Genomic DNA, 18,647 nt, shown 5'->3' on the forward strand with positions numbered 1-18,647 from the left:
TATTTATTTACATTTATATTTTTGTATATGTTTATAAATATTAAACATTTATTTTTATATTATCACTTAAAAATGAATACCTTCCCAATGTCTTGATACCATTAACTCCTCTTTGGAGACATTGATATCTCAGTTTCTCAATAGGAGTTCTCACGTGGATAACCTTTTTCTCAGGATTAGAATCTAATTCGTATCTACCAGTTGTTGCCATCCTTTAATAATTCAATTTGCAATTTAAAGAAAAAGAAAAAAAGAAAAAAAATAGAAAATTAAAAATATTAATTAAATTTTGCAAATCTAAAACACAAAATAAATAATTTAGGGCACTAACTTAATTATTTCAAATTAGAGACATTTACTAAAATAAAAACAAACAAAATCTAGCAGATTAGTTACTGATAAGATATAAATATTTGAAGAACAGATTGTTTTTGCATGCGTTTCCTGTCCTTAATAAGATCATTCGAATTAATGCCATTTTGTTTTAATTGCAATTTTTAAGCAAATTATTATTGCTTTTATTATTTAAAAAAATTTTTTTAAGTTACAATATAATATTGTGATAAAATGTAAACATGTATGTAAAACTAGATAATTTCTAAATTAATTATTCATAATCAAATTCTGTGAAATTCCCTAAACAAAAACTTAAAAATGAATTTACTATTTGAATTAAACAATTCTTCTGCATTGCAGATGTTTGCTATAAAAAAAAAATTAATTAAATATTGCTATACATATTTACATTAACAAAAAATATAAGTAAGAATAATAAGTTTTTAATAGAACTAAATTTAAATATATTTTAATATTCGTATTTAAACACCCGTTTCGAAACATTTAAATTCGTTAAATGCCGAAACCGAACTAATTAATTAATTATATTTATAACGTATATCGTTATTTATAATAAATGAATATATTAAATATATGAAATACTTTTACGGTTTTCTTTCTGAAAATCTATTGAAATTAAGTTACATTTCAATTATCTTAATCTTTCAATTCGATTCAATTAGTTTTATTATCAATTCGATCAATCTAATATTTAGAGTTTATTGAACCGAAATGAACTAAATTGAATTTTGTAAAATTTTTGTCGACTTTACGGATCAGGAAACAATTATTTTTATATAAAATTTCTAATTATGATAAGTTTTGGTTCATTTTTCTGCAATTATTAAATTAAAAAGAAACTTAAATATGTTTTCAAATTACTTTTATAACTTGATTTAGAATATTGTGAAATTTAGTTTTATGTGTTAGATCCATGTATTCTGGTAATGAAATTACTTATTTATTGAATCAAAATAGTCATAAATTATTAATCATCTAATTAATGCAGCTCAGGAGAGTATCTGTTGTTATAATTATACTTAATATAAAATTCAAATTTCTAAATTAATTAAAATTCTTAAAGTTACTCAATCATTTTTAAACGAAAACAAATGTAATATTTTCAGGCGCGATATTAACTATAAAAAAAAATAAATTTAGAATTCATTAAATTATTTGGGTATATTTTTAATCATATTTAAACATAAAATAATTATTTAATTAACTAAATAATATTTAAATTGTTCACAATTTATTTATATGATTTGAGAGTACTTTATTGCGTGATTGTTCACGCAATGAAGTAATTTCGAGCACGAACCCACCTTAATTTCCGTTGATATTAACTAAAGGCGAAAACTTCGATCCTACCCTTTCCCTCGCGAAACCGCATTGCTTAGGGTGATAAACACGTGACACCCATCAGTAGGTGTATGAAGCCCTCTCGTGTCAATTTATTTTATAAAAATGGAGAAAAATAAATTATATTATATTTAAATTTTAAAATTATTATAATCTATTTCTAAAAACTGAAATAATAGACAAAATAATTAAAAAAATTTTTTTAAAATATATTTTAACTCTCTTCTCTAAACGCATTGAAAAGGTTGTTTTCATGCTTACTATGGATTCGGTCGAAATAAATGGCACAACCAGATGATTCGACGTTTATGGATTAGTCCATCTATGAAAATTTATGGCAATAACTAAATCACTACGCTTGCAAAGATAGAAATGGCTATTGACAATGTTGAATTAAGTCATTGCCTTAATTATACGATCTTCTACAAGAAGAAGAAGATAGCACTCTTAAATTCTTGATGTAATTCTTCTCAATAAATCATTTCGTTAATTAAAATAGTAACACAGATAACTCACAGCATTAACAAGATATACTGAAATGTTTAAACGATAATTTACATCTAGCATGACAGAATGATAAGTGAAAATAGCGAGGTTGCGGCCGACGTTTCCATATCTAAAACGTGAACGTCGAGCGCCGCTTACAAGATAACGGCGCTCGACGTTCACGTTTTAGATATGAAAACGTAGGCCGCAACCTGGCTAATACATTTCCATTAAAAGAATCTGAACTGACTCCGCATTTGTGTTTCTTTCTCTATATCTCTCTCATCTCTGTATCCAAAAGTGTTGTTGAATTCTGCCACACAAAGGCGTATGTCATAGCAGCCGTTAAGACACTGCTAATTGTTATTGTAAGTCTACAATTATTCATTTTTCAAACCAGTTCAAGTAGATATTTCGCAGAGTTTGGCTGTCATAATAGTCATAAAATTCTTTATAGTTTAAAGCTATATACGATACACACGAAAACATAATGCATCGAGATTGTCCATGTATATTTAACCGTTCCAATTACATTCATTTGCACGTGAAGAAAATTTAAGAAGAGAATGAGTAACCACCCAGACAGATAAATAACTTTGCTATCATTAGACACACAAGTCCATACAGAATAATTACTTGCGGATAGGATTTGCAATAGCTACATTTGTCTTAAGGATACAAGTGTTTTGTGACAGTTTATTAATTAAAATTTCACCTACTTTACTACTGGAAAAATAATTATGATTCAGCACTCCTATAATTAAACATTTCTCGGTAATCACAGGCTTTACTTTTAATAATATGAAAACATAATTCTACGATATTTGTGAATATTTTGGACTACTTTATGACAATTCGTGTTTAAACGATTTGTCATAAAGTATCTACTGATTATTATTTAGGCTTTTCAATTGTCTATTGAAACTTTTTACATGAGATATACACTGTTCTTATACTTTCTGAGGTTATTCTTATTGTATTGATAGAAATAACGCACAATAATGATAATCACAGTGTAAAAATCACGACGTTTCGCCCAGTATTACAAATTAAACTTATTGAATGAATAATTTTTTTAAGCATACCAGTGGTAGAAAGATACCTTTCAGCAGGTACCCTTCTCTTGGTAGATTGCTCGTGTGTTGTTTTGCCTTACTCCATCAATCTAATTCAATAAATATCCAAGTGTTTAAAAATTTAAAATTCAATTAGTGCATAAATTTATATCCTTTCTGATTTAGCCTAAATCCTGAGGCCAGAATATGGTTTTCTCCATTCGGATACACTGTATTTTTCTATGAACTTTTGCCAACTAAGTTTTATGGTATAATTAAATATGGTTTCTTTTTTCATCGATAAATTAATTAAGAAACTAAATTAAATATTTTTAACGTTCTTTTAAAGTATTAATTATTATTATTATATTTATGTATGTGCGTGTATATATACAGAAAGGCCTTTTAAAAATGTTTTTAGAGCATCCCTGAGAATATATAAACTGGTTAAGACTATTATTATATTGAGAAAATTAAATAAATTTATTTTAAAAAATAGAATTAAAACTCACCTTACTAAATAACAAAAAATGAAACCTTTTTTTTTGTAAGTTGTATAAAGAAATGAATTATTTGACACATTTTTATAGTTTTAAAGAATGAGGTTAAAGCTGTTCCAGTTGCTCAAGCAGAAAAATAGATCTTTTATAATAGAAAACTCAATTTTACAAATTATGTAATATTATTTAACAATACAAGTCGACCCCCCCCCTATAACACTGTTGATTATTCCGTTTTATATGAATTCCATGTTGTACGAGTCACTTAGATTTTAAAAATACGTGAGCCGGGTTGTGAATGGCTCACGTATTCGTAAAATCTAAGTGACTCGTACAACATGGAATTCATATAAAACGGAAAAATCAACAGTGTTATAGGAGGGGATCGACTGGTATAATTAAAAATCATTCTTTTGTATAATTAGACTTCTCGACAAAATTAAAAAAGAAAGAAAAGAAAAAAAAAAAAAACTATTCATTCATAAAATGAATACCGTTAAAATTAGGACATTTATAGGATTAAGTTTGAAATTTAATCTGCTATTAATTAAGAAATTAAATCCGCGTACAAAAAGATTAATTAATACGAATAACAACGATTTAACTTAATCTAATTAAGGAAAAAATAATTTTACGGCATTCTCTATTGGCTGTTGGACATCGGCTACTGAGAGTATATAAAAATAGTTCTATCGAATGTAAACACAGCGTGAAAGAAGTTTCAGATGAACCAGTCAAATGATTGATAAGGAAACTCAAAGTTTGCTCGTCAATTATTTTATTTTAATTGTTCTTCTTTTAATTCTTTGGATACTTTATATCGAGGTAAATTCTTTGCCTATATTAAATACTATATATACACGCGTAGAATGAAATTATGTAATATATACCGATTGTATTGTTTAATAGTATTATTTATTGATACAAACAAAATTTTCTATTATTTAAAAAAAAATTCAAGATGTAGTAAAGAAATGAGGATTAATATATATATATAGGAAATTTAAAAACTAAATACAATATGAAAGAAGATGAACAAACCATTTTTATGAAAGGGAGGAGTAAGAAGCGTCAGAAACGTAAATAGTTTTGGATATGAGCTTTAGTTTCAGTCGAAACGTAAAATGGATGCAGACAAGGAAGCGAAAAGTTTAATTGTGAATTATGTGGTATTGATTGTATTACTATTGGTACTATGGGTTCTTTATATGGGAGTGAGTATACTACCTTTCATTTCTACAGTCGGTTTTTTTTTTTTTATATTAGTATACCTAATATTGAGTTACAAATAAGATTGAGTTATTAATATTTAAGCTATAAATAAATTGAATAGCTTATTATTATCTTTTACACTGAATCCATTATTTGTAATTTTAAGTAATAAATCTCTACTGAAAAGTCTGGTGAGAAGGAAAAGAAACGGTGTCAATGTTCTATTACGTTTTCTAATATAGAAAATTGTAGGATTTTGTTGTAATATTAAACGTTCTGTATCAATATTTAAAAATATTTAACTTTATTTTATTCGTTTTATAACAATTTCTTAGAATAATTTACATACAGAACGGATGTTTCTCTTAAGTAATACACAGGAAGTCTATCTGGTTTCGTTGGATTTAGGTAACTTAATACGTTAGATTAGTATAAAAGAGCGTTTTACATAAAAGCACTTGTAAATTTTTAAGTATGACCATGAAAGTTGTTTAATTTTTACGTGTTTTTTTTTTCATTAATAAAAAATATATTGAATACGATATTCAACCGAAATAAATATTTAAATATGATATTGCTATTCTAAATATAATTTTACAATTAGAAAAGAGATAATAATTTATCCTAAACGGTAGAAAGAACACATCGTACAGAACTGGATACTGTTTGAAATAGTTCCAAAACTGATTTCGAACATTCTGTAAATATTTTGGCATTTTTTAAAAAATATAACTTAATACAAAAGAAAAATTAACTTCTATTTAATGGTTAATTTGGCCGAGAAAGAGATTGATGTTCACATCCTTTTCTTTTTTAAATTGATTAATCAAATTAAATAAGATTATGGGTCATAAAATGGTGTAAAGATGTTACACGTTCTTTTATAAGTTATATAATGTTACGTTGATTAATAAAATCAGTTGTAAAGTTATATAAATTTCTAAAATATCGATTTAGAAGAAAAAGAGAGAAAAAACTAAATTTAGAAGTAGGCATTCCTATATAAATAAAGCGAGGGTGTATGGCGCCGTTTCAAAAAATATTAACTAACCTCATTTCTGCCAGTGCTAAATTTAGATTCTATATAAATCAATATTATTTCAAATAATACTTTTTATCGCGTTAAACGAACTCTTTGATTCAAAAAATGAAGTGTTAGATGCTTGAAATAATATTAATCATTCATCTTACTGATTTTTATTACTTTTATGTCTCTTTTCTATGTCGAATAATGGATGTTTTTTTTTTACAGATGTAGAGATTGAAAACGGGACATAAATAAGGTAACTATATTAATTTTCATCAAGTAATTTATATAAAAATATTTTTTAAATATATAATACATTACGACAGTGGTGTGGCGTCAATTTTCTTGAGGGAGAAGATATAGAGAGCGAAGAAACATTAATAAGAGAATTTCCTCATGTATAGGTCGAGGGAAAGCTACAGAGGGTCAGGGAGGTGGCTGCCCCAGGTAAAAATGGGTCCGAGGGCCGGAGAAAATTTAGAGATTTAGTGAAACTTTTTAAAGTATACTGATTAAAGTATGCAGCCAAGTTACTTAGTAGAGTTAATAGCGAAGTTGCGGCCGAAGTTTTCATTTGTAAAACGTGAACGTCGAACGTCGAGCGCCGCTATCTTGTAAGCAGCGCTCGACGTTCGACGTTCACGTTTTAGAGATGAAAACTTCGGCCGCAACTTCGCTAATGTTATAATCTTGATTAAATTTACTACAAATCCGCGGATATGAATACATAATATTAATAAGAATATCAGATAAATAATCAGTACGTATTACAATATTTTCAGAATGAAGTTTTATATCTTCTATATCGTCAATGGCGCTACGCCACTGCATTACAGTATATATGTGAAAATACTACTGTATTGTATTATATTATAATTTCTAAACAATAATATATTTTTTAATATTAAATGCTTGAATTCCTAATACAGTCAACCGCCCCTATAACACTGTTGATAATTCCGTTTTATATGAATTCCATGTTGTAAGAGTCATTTAGATTTTACAGATACGCGAGCCGTTTACAGCCCGGCATACGTATTTGTAAAATCTAAGTGACTCGTACAATATGCAATTCATATAAAACGGAATAATCAACAGTGTTATAGGGGGTCGACTGTATGTAGCAAATTTTTCTTATTATTATATATATACGTATAAATGAAAATTATCAATATAGGACAATTCGAGTAAATTGTCAATGGTATTTTAATTGTATTTTCCTCTTTTTTCCATTGTTAGATCCTTTTTCAGTTGAGATTTGTTTTAAAAATGAATCCATTGAAAGAAATCTGAAGTACTTCACTATTCAATAAAGAATTTTATTGAAAAATTAGAGAAATTGAATTTTAAAACAATCGTAAAAAGCAGCAGAATTCGTTACAGAATAATATTTTTAAAAAACACAGATTATACAATATATTATTAATTTGTAAGACAGGAAATTTTATCGGAAATTTAAGATATAGAAATATGTCGTTAACTGACGGGTGGATGACATTTCGCCAGCTGCATATGACATGACAAAATAGAGAAAAACAACTCATTTGACGAATGATGGTTCTATTTTAAAATTGCAAGGACTGTGATTATACATTGCCAAGATGTATTAAGTTTGGAAAGATGAAATGCCTCTGTTTTTAGATGACACACTTTCCGTTATTCTTAATTATGAATTTTTATAATAAAAGATAATTTAAACGAAGAAATATAAAGATCTTTAATTAATTTAACTTCACATTTATTGAATGCAATTCTTATATTGTAATTTTCAAGGTTTTTAATATAATCTATTGTTCCTATGTTTGCTTTAATAAAGTACTTCATAGAGTTGCCAACCGTCAGTGTTTAACACTTGCCTACAGTGTTTTCATACCGGTTATTAGAGATAAGGTTATTCGACTGTAATAGCCCTAATGCTGTAGTTTCCAAATATGCCCATCAGAGTTCTGGGATTGTCTGGAATTAAATCTAGTGTAAAAAGCGCTAAGTTGGCAACGCAAACTGCACTGCTTTCACTACATTTTATTTGAAACGGTGTATATCATTGGTTACTTATCCAGTTGTGATAAAACCGCTTTACCGGGCAACGTGCCTAATAAAAACGTTAGCACAAGAGTCAGAACAAAAGAACATTGCAAACAGACACTCTTGGAGAGGAAAAAAAATACAGCTCAGAATTTTGAGGACAGCCCGGCTCTCAGCTGGAGTCTAGCAGCGCATATTCGTTCCAGTCCATATACCGAACTTTTTGAAATTGGAGGTTTGTTTGTTTTGTTAAGCTACGGCAACGAAACACTTGTGCGATCTACCTAGGAGGGATACCTTCCGAGAGGTCTTTTTAAGGGTAAATGGATCCTATTCAGGCGTTACAGACGTGGAGAAAACCCGGAAAACACCACATGGATAGCTCCACTTCAAAACGAATCTTGTGTACCTGTTATTATTACAGATGCAATTTAATTTCAAAAATGAGCTTTGCTGCAACATATCCAGCTCGGCTCTCAGCTCCCATCCAAATTCACAGTTTAGCTCGCAGCTCTAAGATCTCCGCTCAGCTTGGTATTTCCGAATAGCTAAACTGAGCTTTGCAACTCTACACGCGATTAAGGAATTATATCCATTGATAATTTAAAGGCATACTACCAGTGGCGGTTCTACATTTTCTTTTTATCCTAAAGCTTAAATTGTTACATTCGCAACCAGCAACAATAGGGCTATATCCACAAGATACAAAAGGCCCTGCTATTCTTGCAAAAACTTCGAGGCCCAAATGGCGGAGAACAGAGTGGTACGGTGAAGTCCTTGAAAATGAACCATACAGTGAGCCGCTTCCCATCAGCAATGAGAGCTGGGTAATCTCTGCTATCTTCTTCAATTGGAATTTTTAATAATTAATCTTATTTTAATAACAAATACTTAAAAAAACTACTGATTTTGTTGAAAAATTCACTCATGAAAAAAGAGTTGCTTCGGGATCCTCCGGGATTAAGGAACCCTAAAGTTTAAGCTTCATTACTTTCATAATAGATCAATCCGCCATTGCATACAATACAAGTGAAATGTATGCAAGAATTTTAGAACTAAATAATAGTCAAAGAGAAACTGATATGACTTCTATTGCTAAAAGGAATTTCCCTACTTGACTGCATTTTTTGGCAATGTTGTAGGATCAAGTGTCTGAGAAAACCATTGGAAATTGTTTTTAAAAGGATGATGTTTTAAAAATAGGCACCGAGACATCTGAAAATAAAGTTGTGTCGAAAAGGAAATCATAAATAACACGCCAGAAGATACATCAAAAGAAAACTTTAAAACTAGTTCAATTTTATCAATTCTCCGGGCTTTCTTTCTGATGATGTCATCAGAAATATTCCAAATTATTAGTGAAAAAGCCAAGGAATTATCTAGTAAAATTGGAAAAAAAAATCAACACGAAGATATGATAGATCCAATAAATGCTCAGATGCAATAAACTCCGCAAATACTTCATCATGGCGTAAGTACAGATGAGTTGAGATTCGAAAACACTACGAATACCAGCGTTTTATTAATAAAATATTGCTAAAAATAGCCGACAAATAACGCTGGAAGAACTAGCATTCAAGTAATTATTTTTATTATTGTAATCATTAATAATTAACTTTTAAGTTTATTATTAAGTTTATCTTTAAAAGTTACAAGCTAATCCCGAAATGATTACAATAAGCAGCATCTACTGCAGCCACATAAAGATTTGTGGTGTATAACAATTATTTTTAACAATTTTGCTGTTGTAAATAGGAAACTTAGGATGTTGCTATTAGCAGCTCTTATATTAATAAATGTTACTTAAATAACATGTATATTGTTGAAAGACAGATTGGAGATAAACCAACTCAAAGCTAATGAGAGCTTGAAAAACATGAAAAAATCCAGATATGGCAGTTGTGATGAAAACGTAGCTTTTATTATCCTTAATGTATTTTCTTAGATATTTTGGTTTATATTTCAAGGCTATTTCATTCTGATGAAATAACTTAGAAAACTATATTTAAACAGTGTATTATGGATTATATCAAGTAAATCGTTATTGTTACACCATTTAACACTTTTAGTAATTTATTATATTGATGCTAACGCTTAAAAAATATACTATTTTATAAAGAATTACACGGACTTGTTGATATAACATTGATAAATATGAAAAGTCATGCCTTATTATAGTAAAATAAACAGATTATTTATACGAGTTTTTAATTAGAAGATATGTCTGCTATTTATACGTTTTACGTATTGTTATGTACAGTACAGTATATGTATACTTTTATACCAGTCCTATTACTATACTATAATATGAAATACTATAAACTGTATCTGAGTTGTATTTATACTATGCAGACCATCTTCGAATGTTGTGTAATTCAGTTAAATGTTTTTACAATAATTTCTATTTTGTATTCTCTAAATGATATACTTTCTTTTACAGGAAAAAAACATATCAAGTTCATTTGAATTCAGATGAAAATATGGAACAATTTACACCCAGTGCTTTATTCATCAATAATTTAAGTGTTTCATATGTTCGTTAATGAAATATTTATGTATATCTATCATGACACATTTTTTAAAATTTGAATCTGGATAATATTGTAGTCATTTCTCTAATTTTAAATGTCAAAATAGCTTCTTTCAGAAAAAAAAACATTTATAAATTTTTTATGTTTAAAACTCTTTTGTATTAAATAAATTCTAATAAGAATGATCAAATAAATAATAAAAATTACAATTTTTGTATTTATGAAATGATTATGAAGGATTTCTTAAATGCGATCATAAGTATAATGTTAACTGATCATATACCTATTAAATAAAACATGTGGCAGTACATTAATTGAAAGGTACAGTTGTAAAAAATGGTTAGTGCCATTTCCATTAGTACGTTAAAATGCGTGCTAACAGCTAAGCAGTGATGTGTGTATTTAAATTTAAAATGTACTTTTTAACTATAACGTAATTATATTCTGATTAAAGTAAAAACAAAAAACTTCTTAAGACGTCTAATTTTTTCCATTTTCTCTATACTTTCAACATAACGCTTACCATCTTTTACCTCAGAACCTTTCAATTACATGTGAAATTTAAGGGAAGGAATTGTGAAAAGTATAACATTGTACACGATGGAAAGGAGGTTGATACATTGTCTACATTGGTATTTTTTAGTAGTATTAGTAGCGTATGAACTTCTTATAAAGTCTTTGTTTATTGATGTAAAGAATGTTGCTCAATGTGTACCCCATTGTTTAGGTGTAAAATCTGAAGCTGCGGTCTGCTGTTCAGGCGATGAACAGTGTGTTCATTGCCCAAACAGCTGACAGCTGCTGCTTTCCACGATGCTTCGCCACGTGCAGTGTAATACGATCCGTTAAGTCTGCCAAAGTTGCAACATTTCCATTATAAACCATATTCTTTAAATAGTCCCAAAACCAGAAATCACTCGGATTAAGATAGTCATTTTTTTCACTGGCTGTTTAAAATAACAGATTAGGATATCACTCAGGTTAATCTTTGTTACTTACTATATTTTGTTTTGTGTATTTCCCTGCAAAGAGTTTCCTAACAATGGAAATCTTTGAACTAAATATTTTGCAAAATCTTTTTCCGCATCCTTTGCATAATTTGTATACAAATTTTGGTGTCAAATCGCGCATTGACTAAAGTTACAGAATATTCTGATTAGGAAACTTCAATTGTAACTTAGCTATTCTGTACATCGTTGTACACGACAGGGAGGGAAAAGGGTCAAAAGTGGCTCAAGAACTGTCACTCTGTATACATTATATTATTCATTATTGTGTATGATGAATAACGCTATGATTTTGTACAGGAACATACTGGTGTATGATGATATAACTGTTATACAAGTTGTCCTGTCAAGACCGTATAAACTCTACAAAGCAAGAATCCACGCTCGGAGTATATAAAAAATGACCCAAGAACCATACCTCTACAACCAGTGGCAGGGTGTCAGCTTGCCCAGTGGCAATCGGACCCCCTTAAACATTAGACAATATGTTAAAAATATAATAATTCCAATATTATTACTATATGCAACTAAAATTTCCATTGTATTACTATTTTAATAAAATCATTTTTCGAGGATACATCATATTTAAGAATGTAATAAATAACTCTAAAAAATATAATTCTGATTCAGGTTATGTTAGACCGATGCATACGTTATATAGGCTCGCATCTTTACTATTGCAACTGCTCAACAAAGATTAATGGGAAATTTCAGCTTGGGATGGTGACGTGCAGACGTATGTATGGAGCTGTGCACACATTTCAAAGACAGCAAATATTTTTTATTGAGTCGGGCTCAGTTTGAGTGTAATTCGTCAGCTTTTCACCTCGTGCTAGCTGTGTTATAGGAGTGTTTTCATTAATATTTTTATATACTGTTACCCTACCCCCTTTATAATTTAAATATAAAGGATTATAAATTGCTAAAAGGAATTTCCCTACTTGACTGCATTTTTTGGCAATGTTGTAGGATCAAGTGTCTGAGAAAACCATTGGAAATTGTTTTTAAAAGGATGATGTTTTAAAAATAGGCACCGAGACATCTGAAAATAAAGTTGTGTCGAAAAGGAAATCATAAATAACACGCCAGAAGANCTGTTACCCTACCCCCTTTATAATTTAAATATAAAGGATTATAAACATTACAAAGATGTTAGGAAAAGAAGCACTTACTTTTCGAGATCACAGAAATGAATCCGCTTACTCTCTAGATCAGTGGTTCCCAATTACTTTTTCCTGCGTACCACTTCAAGAAAGAGCTCAAACTCGCGTACCCCTTATAGCAGAAATTCATATTAATCCATACTAATGTTATAAATTCGAAGGTAATTCTGGCTGTCTGTCTGTTACCTTTTCACGTCTAAACCGCCGAACAGGTTTTAATAAAATATGGTACGGAGATAGGTTACACGTTGGATATGGACATAGGCTACATTTTACTGCGAGAAAATACCTTACTCCCACGAGAAAATTCGATATAATGCGGGCGAAGCCGTGGATAGACAGCTAGTGATAAATAAAATAAGTTTTTTTTTTACATTTATTACCTTTAAAATACAATTCTAATAATAATGAAAATAACATGAGGTTATTTAATTTTAATACGGACAAAGGTGCACGATTTTCTTTGCGCAACTTTGTAAAATCTGGTTGCTTTTTGGTCAGCTTCAGTCTCAAGTCATCTTCGAGTAGCAGTCGGTGACGATTCATGTTTGTCACGGCCGAAAATCCGCTCTCGCAGAAGTATGTTGTGCAAAATGGTAGTAAATATTTTACTGCCGCTTCACAATAATAATGATAATTGTACAATTAACACAAATTGTGTTAATTGTACAATTTTTGTTTCTTGCGTAAGAATTTTATTTAGGTATCGTCACAATGCATTTTTTTGATGAAATTTCGAGAATATTTTTAGTTATAAATAAACAAATTTGCTCATTCGACATCGTGTTGTAAATTGCCGAATTTTTGATGATCCACCTATTACACAGGTCTGCAAGTAAAAAACTGCATAGAATTTTTATACGTTTTCTTGCAGATTTCAACTTGGTAGAAACGAAAATAATACCAAAAAAATTCCATCTCGTCAATTTTTTTGTTACACTCAAGTTTTTGTTTGTATTTAGCATAAAATTCCTAGTTAACTTAAAATTTACTATTCTTATTTTTATTTAAAAAATAGCCTTAAAACGAAGACTTCTCACATTAATTCTATCAATTATAGCTGGACTTGGTAATAAATAAATAAAAATGTTAATGGTTGAAGAGAGTAGTGGTAGGGGAGGTGGGTTAAGTAGTTTTAGCGTTAGGAGGAAGGTTTCATGATCGTATAGAAACGGGTTAAAAGTTGATAGGGAGTAATATTATTGGTGAGGTTGAGCATGTTTCAACATGTTATCTGGGATACTAGGAATAAATATAAACAACCTGCTGTTGGATTAGATCGTGTTTCAACAAGCTAAATAAGTTCAGTATCTCGCTGGCCATCTAATGCCTGCCACACTCAGTTTATATCCAACATTCGAAGGCTACTGCGCTTGTATTTTTATTTCTGGAATATGGCTCGCAGAGGTTGCGTAATTTTTCCCGACAGCTTCTGTTATGTTTGTGGTGAATACACAGTGAAAAGTCAACAAAGAAACATAAGTGAGTTAGTGAAGAAAGTTTAATTTGCATATTTCAAATTGAAACTTGAGACTTTGAGATTGAGACAAAGCAGATTTCTGGAAACAATAGGAGAAAAGGAAAAAGAAGCATGGGACTCTTTCAAGAATGTAGTACATAAGTTTTTGGAGAATACTAACGACCCTGACTACAAAACCATTGTACAACGCATGCTGGCAGCAGCGTATGAAGCTCGAGGATGTGAGATAAGCTTAAAAATTCATTTCTTACACTCCCATATTGACTATTTTCCCGAAAACTTGGGAGCATACAATGAAGAACAGGGTGAAAGATTTCACCAGGATGTCCGTGATATCGAGAGACATGAAAACGAAAATGGGATGTCAATATGTTAGCTGACTACTGTTGGATGCTCAATCGAGAAACCAGAGAAAGAAATCGGAAACGAGTTTGAAGAAGCATCAAAAAGAAGAAGTAAAGGTTTCATAAGAAAAAGAGTAGACCTAAAATTGTGTATAAATATCAGAAACAATTTGTTGATTAGTTGTAAGAAAATATTTATTACAATGAAATAAATATATTATAAGAGTTTTTATCAAAAATTTGTTTTTATTTTGCAAAAAACCTTTACGTGATGGGATGTAACGGAAGTTATTTTTAGAATCTGTGATCTTTAAAACATATAATTCAGCAAAAATATTCCATGCAGCTGGAAAAAAATTTTTTTGCAGACCTGTTATTTTTTTGATTGCTTCATCTCATGCATTTAAATTTTAAATCGACCGATTTTAGATTGCCGCGCGTACCCCCTCACGCAATTTCGCGTACCCCCAGGGGTACGCGTACCACTAATTGGGAACCACTGCTCTAGATAATGAGATTCTGATTCATGGCAATTTTTTAGCTACAGTATAGTTGATGGCCTAATATTACCCTATTATGGCAGCTCACGTTACTGCAGTACAAAACAAGTTTACACAAAGAATCAAACAATTAGAACAACAAAGAAAGGATGAAAGTAAAGGCTGTGGTAGATTTATTACATACCTGGCAACTATTAACACATTAATCCAAATTATGAAGAATATGATACAAGGAAAAAAATTTCATGACGTTTCTTAAGCAAAACATTATTCTATTCAACTTGATTCAAGAAAAGATAATTTAACCATCAGTCAGTTTTGCATTATTATATGGTATGTGCTTAAAAGTGTTATTTGTAAGCGACTACTATCAGTTGTGACAAGTAATGTTGGTATAGGGCTTTTTGATCTATTGGCTGAAACATTACGCAGGGATGGAGAACTTTACAGTTTGCACGCCATATTGTAAGCATACTTAGCTTTAAAGATGTTTGTGTGTGCCAAAGTTTTAGACTTTGAATAATGACACTTAAAAAAAATTAAAGGAATATGCTTTAATNAGATGTAATATAATATTAAAATAGATGTTTTGTTTCTTCATCTGACACTGAAGATGTTCATAGAGAAAAAACTGTTGGATCTAGAAAGCTCAAATTTTAAACTTAAACCTTTCCCATTATCAGTGAAGTGTCAGCAAAACTTCTGGGTAGATAGGTTAAAGTTTGCAGGTGTTTCCCATAAAACAATTTCAGTTTTATGGCTTAATTTTATGCTTAAAAAAATAAAATTCCATCAAAACAAATGAATTTCATTCAAAATGTTATCCAAAATAACAAAAGCTCAAATTTATGTGAATTAAAACCTTTTATCACAACTTTTTCTAAACAGCGTATCAAAAGAATTGGTCAGCAGCACATTGGGTAGCGGTGCATTTAGTCAGTGCCAACTGAAATGAATATTGAAAGCATTCAGTCACCAAACATTGGCTGAATTATACTTCATCATCTTATGTCTTGATGTAATAATACAATTATTAAACAAAGAACAATTGATATCCAAACAAAAACATCTGAGATGTAAAAAAATTGCACCAAGTAAAAACTTATAACATTTTAGACAACAGTCAAAATTTTTATTAACAGTTTTTCTTTGGTAAAGACAAGCTTAGTGCTTTGAAACAGTAACCCACAAGATTTTTACCTGCATTATTCTTTTCTACATTTTCCTTCAAAGTGCCAAGCTTATCTTTACCAAATAAAAACTCCTAAGAAAAATGTTGACTGTTGTCTAAATTGTCATAAGTTTTTACTTCAATTTTTTTACATCTCAGATGTTTTTGTTTGGATTTACATTTTTACTTTGATTAGATGAAAATTTTATAATTAATAATAAATATCTTTAATTCCTCAGCATTCTGAACTAGTACTTTTAATCCTTTTGAAGGATCATTTTCAGGTTCAATATACAATGTAATTTATACAAATAATTTCTGTTTATGAACATTTATGAAGGTAAAGTTTTTAAAAGTTTTCACTATCTTTGAGAGACTCATAACAAAAATTTAAATGTAAAATTGAATACTTTAAAAATTCACATAATTATTAAATAATGAAATTGTACAAAAATAAATTGACAGTTAGTAATGATAGTAAAAAAATATGACATTTAATATCATTATTTTGTTCATATAATTTTACTTTATAAATACAGTAATACCCCGACTTACGCGAATCCGGAGTTACGCGATTTTCAAATCTCGTCGATTCGTCTTTTGTTTGAGCGCCACGCAACTCTTAATTACTCATTTCCCCCCACACTATTGTTCGGCTTACATGTTCGGACGTATTCGACATATAGCTACAATTTATTTTGTGTTATTTGTATGTATTTATATGCAAAATTATACCCCGACTTACGCGAATTTGACTTACGCGGTTATCGCTCGGTCCCACCTATCGCGTAAGTTCGGGGTATTACTGTATTNTTAAAATAAAAGTTTGATTTACATTGGCACTTTGTTGTTAGTTAGTGCAAACAATGGACGTTATGAGATATTTAACAATAGTTGATCAGAATTCCTGCAATTGCTAATGCTAGGCATTTCCTAAAAATACATAAAAATTCAGGAGTATTTCAATTTTCTTCTGATCTTAACCTTTCAACAGTGGAATAGTCAGGTATGGTGCTACCCCTTAGTAGTGGAGAATAAATGTGCAACATTTTTAGAGTATTTTTCCACGTGTTTTTTCATGTTACTGTTTTGGAAAAATATTTTGTAAACAGTTATGTTTAGTAAAGTCTTTTTTTTATTGTTACATAATTCATTTTTTATGTGAATTTTTTTTCCTGGTAGTGTTTGGTGATACCCCCAAAAGAATTTGACATATACGTTCCTCACCACTGCCACACAATCGCCCTTGCTGAATATATTCATCACTCACTGATGAGTGGTTAAAGATTCAAAATGCATGGTGTTACTCTAAAATTTTAGAACAGTCAAAATTTAACAGTTTTTCTTTGGTAAAGATAAGCTTAGTGCTTTGAAACAATAACCCACAAGATTTTTACCTGCATTATTCTTTTCTACATTTTCCTTCAAAATGCCAAACTTACCTTTACCAAAGAAAACTCCTAAGAAAAATGTTAACTGTTGTCTAAATTGTCATAAGTTTTTACTTAGAGCAATTTTTTTTACATGTCAGATGTTTTTGTTTGGATTTATATTTTTACTTTGATTAGATGAAAATTTATAATTAATAATAAATATCTTTAATTCCTCAGCATTCTGAACTAGTATTTTTAATCCTTTGAAGGATTGTTTTCAGGTTCAATATACAATGTAATTTATACAAATAATTTCTGTTTATGAACATTTATGAAGGTAAAGTTTTTAAAAGTTTTCACTATCTTTGAGAGACTCATAACAAAAATTTAAATGTAAAATTGAATACTTTAAAAATTCACATAATTATTAAATAATGAAATTGTACAAAAATAAATTGACAGTTAGTAATGATAGTAAAAAAATATGACATTTAATATCATTATTTTGTTCATATAATTTTACTTTATAAATACAGTAATACCCCGACTTACGCGAATCCGGAGTTACGCGATTTTCAAATCTCGTCGATTCGTCTTTTGTTTGAGCGCCACGCAACTCTTAATTACTCATTTCCCCCCACACTATTGTTCGGCTTACATGTTCGGACGTATTCGACATATAGCTACAATTTATTTTGTGTTATTTGTATGTATTTATATGCAAAATTATACCCCGACTTACGCGAATTTGACTTACGCGGTTATCGCTCGGTCCCACCTATCGCGTAAGTCTGGGGTATGACTGTATACTTCAAAAAGAAAACCTGTTAATTCTAATGCAAAGACAGAAACATCACAAATTAACATACAATCATTGTATAGTAATAAATTTGGTAACTCAAACTGTTGTAATATAAATTGCTAAATCCAAGAATTTTTTAAAATTGATAGTGTAACAATTTGATAATGATTGCTATAACTTAACAATTAAATGACAGATCCATGCAAAGTGCTCAATATGAGCATTTGCAAGAACATTAGGAAATTTTAAATTTAAATAAAAAGTGTTTTAGAA

At 29.6% G+C, this 18,647-nt stretch overlaps 1 protein-coding gene and 1 long non-coding RNA gene across 2 annotated transcripts in view; one reads left to right on the top strand and one right to left on the bottom strand.

Moving 5' to 3' along the window:
- Nucleotides 1-1,756, bottom strand: part of LOC111635144 (calcyphosin-like protein) — a 23,430-nt gene extending 21,674 nt beyond the window's left edge. Inside the window, exons 1-2 of the mRNA XM_023380004.1 lie at nucleotides 1,662-1,756; nucleotides 67-212 (exon numbers count right to left, since the gene is read on the bottom strand). Coding sequence (XP_023235772.1) covers nucleotides 67-211 — 145 coding nt within the window. The 5' untranslated portion in view covers nucleotide 212; nucleotides 1,662-1,756. The remainder of the gene's footprint in view (nucleotides 1-66; nucleotides 213-1,661) is intronic.
- Nucleotides 1,757-4,444: 2,688 nt separating this feature from the next.
- On the top strand, nucleotides 4,445-11,295 carry LOC111635149. Its single transcript, XR_002758341.1, has 4 exons — nucleotides 4,445-4,564; nucleotides 4,738-4,953; nucleotides 6,204-6,234; nucleotides 10,444-11,295. It is a non-coding gene; the product is annotated as an uncharacterized LOC111635149 (long non-coding RNA).
- The last annotated feature ends 7,352 nt before the right edge of the window (nucleotides 11,296-18,647 follow it).

This window comes from Centruroides sculpturatus, unplaced genomic scaffold, assembly GCF_000671375.1.
Source record: "Centruroides sculpturatus isolate CEXI.00-Female unplaced genomic scaffold, Cexi_2.0 scaffold986, whole genome shotgun sequence".
NCBI classification, from domain to species: Eukaryota; Metazoa; Arthropoda; class Arachnida; order Scorpiones; family Buthidae; genus Centruroides; species Centruroides sculpturatus.